This window comes from Arachis ipaensis, chromosome B08, assembly GCF_000816755.2.
Source record: "Arachis ipaensis cultivar K30076 chromosome B08, Araip1.1, whole genome shotgun sequence".
Taxonomy (NCBI): Eukaryota; Viridiplantae; Streptophyta; class Magnoliopsida; order Fabales; family Fabaceae; genus Arachis; species Arachis ipaensis.
The window spans coordinates 18,982,151-18,985,833 of record NC_029792.2 but is presented as its reverse complement, the minus strand read 5'-3'; the positions used below and the strand labels follow the sequence as shown (position 1 = coordinate 18,985,833).

Here is a 3,683-nt window from a genome sequence, read left to right as displayed (position 1 = left end):
GTATTTCAAAAATTAAAATTAATTTCCAGTTTTATTTTAAAATCAAATAAAATCTTTCTTTTATGAGGTCATGTCTTTTCAAGTCTTTTCAAATGGTGATGCAGTTGCATGGTTTTGGAAATCTACTTTTGGGTACGGTTACCAACACTCCCTCTCTTCCCTCCATAACTTCTCCTCAAACTCTTCAGTTTCTTCCCACTCTCTTTTCTGCTCCTCTTCCCTCAAAAGCCTAAATATCACTAAATGAGGAAGAAAACCTTTGCTAAAAGGCCTCCTCATGAAAAAATCTTCAAGTCTCTCACAAAGCCCTCAACCCGCTCTCACGACCGAACCTTCACTCCATCTCCTTCTCCTCCTACCTCTCCTCCTCGGTGTGATCCCATGGCAAGAACCAAAAATCCTTCTAGGGTTACTCCTTCCGCCAAGAAGACACCACAGACGAAAGAACCTCCATCCAAGCCGGGGTCATCGAAACTGAGTTCATCAAAGGGGAAGCGACCAGCCACACCTGAACCTCTACCTGAGTCCACACAACCAAAGTCTAGGTCTGTTCCATCACGTTCTCAAAGAGGTAAAACTCGAGTTCCTCTTAAGTCAGTTAAAGAACCAGACATTGGCCCTTTTGATCACAAAGCTCACTTTTTGACTTCTCATTCGAACTATAATCCTTATAGATTCAAATCTGCCATGAACAATGATTTTTATGAGGGGGTTATCCAGTATCGTACCCTATGTCCTTCTTTTCTCGCTGATTTTCCATCTTTGAAAAGAAAAGATTTTCCATTTGTTGATAACTTGATTTTTCTGGACTGGAATCACCTTTTTGACATCAAAAAGCCTGTTTATCCCTTGTTGGTCAAAGAATTTTATGCAAACATGACTTATCATGAAGGCACTGCTCACTCATATGTAAAGGGTCGAGACATAGTTTTAAATAATGAAACTATCAGTGATGCTTTGAAGTATACTGATGTTGGGCCTTGTGCTTACACTTCGGTTAAGTGGGATGAAGGTGTTGGAATTTCTTATCATGATGCATTGGCACACATCTGTGAACATGTTTCTTTAATTGATGGCATTACACCCACTCACAAAGCCCTAAGATATGAGCGTGCTCAATTGCACCGAATGGTCAACCACATTATTCTGCCTCAAAGCGGCTCATATCAAAGGATTTCCTACACTGATACTCTTGTTTTATATGCCCTTCTCACCAAAACTGAAATTTCATTTGCATACTTGATGGTTAGATATATGTTTGATTCTGTTAGGAGTGAAAAGGACAAAGCACTTCCTTATGGCATGTTTCTAACTTGCATATTTGAGTATTTTGGTGTTGACTTGACCAATGAGAACTATGAAAATAGACATTCATACCTAAAGGGGTGGTTCAGTGAAACAGAACAAAGGACCCACTAGATATGAAAGAGTTATCCTAGATGATGAAGATGATGATTTTATCGCTGAGGATTCTCCTGGTCCTTCCACTGAGGGTACTTCCATCTCCGCTGGGAAGAAATCTACTTTGCTGAATGTGGTCAAGGATGTCGCTCAAGAGTTTGTTTCCTAATCAAATCACTTGATTGAAATGAGCAAAGAGCAAAGGAAGCTGGCTAGCAAGCATGAGAACTTCCTGAAGAAATCAAGGGATAGGGTGGCTGTGCTCATGACCTTCATTGATAACCTTCAAAATGATGAAAACATTGCCACTGATGTTGAAGAGGAAGCTGCTTCGGAGGGAAATGTTTCTGATGCCTAGGATTTGCCTCATGGAAACTGCTGCTGCTGCTCTCTTTTTGTCTCACAATTTCTGTTTCTTTAGCTACTTTTGAATTGTTTCATTTTGGATGACTGTAATAACTCTAGATACTGCTGCACCTTTGGTAGTTTAGTCAGTAATTTGCACTGTGAACTAACTCTTTTCTGCAGGATTCAAGACTTTATTTTTTGTTGTCCATGCTTATTGTCCGCCCTTGATGACAAAAGGGGGAGTAATAGCAATAGGATATTAGGTACTAGGAATCTTTTGGCATGCTGTAGCTACTAGTACTTCTTTTGTGAATTTTTGTCCAATTGCTGCATTAAAAAACTTGATTTCACATGCTAAATCCTTTTGCTGATGACATTAGCTTGATGTTGGGGTGATTATGTGATGTTGCTTATTTGATACCCTTTAGCCACTAAAAATGTGTATAGCTCTTTATTGTGCTTTCTTTAAGTGTAATATAAAACAGGAACAAAGAAAAAAGCATAAATCAAGGGGGAGCAAATATTGAAAAGGAAAGGGGGAGCAACATAAAAGCAAATGACAATTAAAGGGAGTTTCTAAACCTTACTCAAATTCATTTCCTTTTGATTATTGCTTAAATCATGTTTGTCATCAAGGGGGAGATTGTTGAGTTAAGAAATTAACTAAATTAATTAGTGATGACAAATATTATTTTTGGTAAATAAATAATTAGTATGGATTAATTATAAATTTCATATTACTAATTATTTATTATGTGTTGCAGGCCATAATTCAATTCAAGCAGCCCAAATTGGAATAAAATAAAACAACAAAGCTGAGGGCTAGTAATTCAAGCGAAGCCCAAAGGAAACAAAGCCAAAGAAATCAAAACGGGCTGCTTAATGGAAATCCAATCCAAGCCCGTATCCATCCCACAAAGCTTCTCTTGTAAGATTGAAGTCTTCACTCTTTCAATGTGCAACGTTCACCTCTGTGAGTTGGTCAGAGTTTCAGAAAAGTAAGAAAGAGAAAGAGAGAGAGCTTCTTCCCTAAGCAAATCATCAAAGAAGCAAGAGAGAGAAGGATTAAGCTTGAAACACAGAAGTCTAATCAGAAAATCCAAGCCAAATCAAGCTTAGGTTAAAGGTAACACATCTCCTCTTGCATGCATCAGATCTTCTTCTCTTCTTCCCAATACTCTGCTCTATCCAAAAATGGCATTCAAGGAAAAGTTGTTCTCTGTCCTATTCTGCTGTACATCTACGGTCACAAGTGATACTTGGGGACCAAGTAGTTTCTCAATGGCTAAGATCAAGTTGACCATGAGAAGATCTCTATGGTTACTGCTTTATGGCTTTCGGTCAAGATGAAGAAGTCAGAAGCAAAGTTTCTACTCTAAGGTTTAATGAGAAAAAGTGATTCTGTGGGTTGGTGAAGCTCAAGGCTCAAGGTGTTGACCTTGGAAGAAGAACCCAGCAATATGCAAGGAGATAAAAGAGGTTTGCTGTTCATTCAGAAACCAAGGAGAGAAAACCAGAGTTTGAGAGTTGTGTTCTGAAAAGAAGTTCCTCTACTTGGATAATGCTTTCTTTCAAAGAAACATTCGGCCAATACTAAAGAACTCAAGCTGAGGTTTGCGAATCTGATTTTACACATAGCAAAGAGGCTGCTGATGAAGTCAATCTCCTTCATGTTTTACTGATTGTAATGTACTTTTCTAAGTTTATCTTTCTATAATTTCTTGAGAGAAAAGGCATTGTGAGAAAGCTTAAGAAAAAGCCATGAGTGGAAAAAGGCTTAGAGATACACTTGAGAGAAAAGCCTAGAATTATTCTCTGATTTCTTTAGGTTGGTTAAGTGTCTTGTATCTTGTACCTGTAAGGTATTCCTTCCTTAGTTGGGTTAGCACTAAGAGTGATTAGTTAGGTGTTAGCATAGCCAATGTCAAGTTAGG

The 3,683-nt window shown here is 38.2% G+C and overlaps 1 protein-coding gene across 1 annotated transcript; it reads left to right on the top strand.

Annotated features, from left to right (window-relative positions):
* On the top strand, positions 244 to 1,570 carry LOC107610686 (extensin-like). The gene is made up of 2 exons (XM_016312698.1): positions 244 to 719; positions 1,384 to 1,570. The coding sequence occupies exons 1-2, from the start codon at positions 244 to 246 to the stop codon at positions 1,568 to 1,570; spliced, it is 663 nt and encodes a 220-aa protein (XP_016168184.1).

Bases quoted from the DNA above. Each gene is read 5' to 3' on its own strand.
- LOC107610686 (XM_016312698.1), top strand. From the start codon at position 244: ATGAGGAAGAAAACCTTTGCTAAAAGGCCTCCTCATGAAAAAATCTTC. The intron at 720-1,383 runs GTATCGTACCCT...TCATACCTAAAG, and splicing joins TTTTATGAGGGGGTTATCCA to GGGTGGTTCAGTGAAACAGA.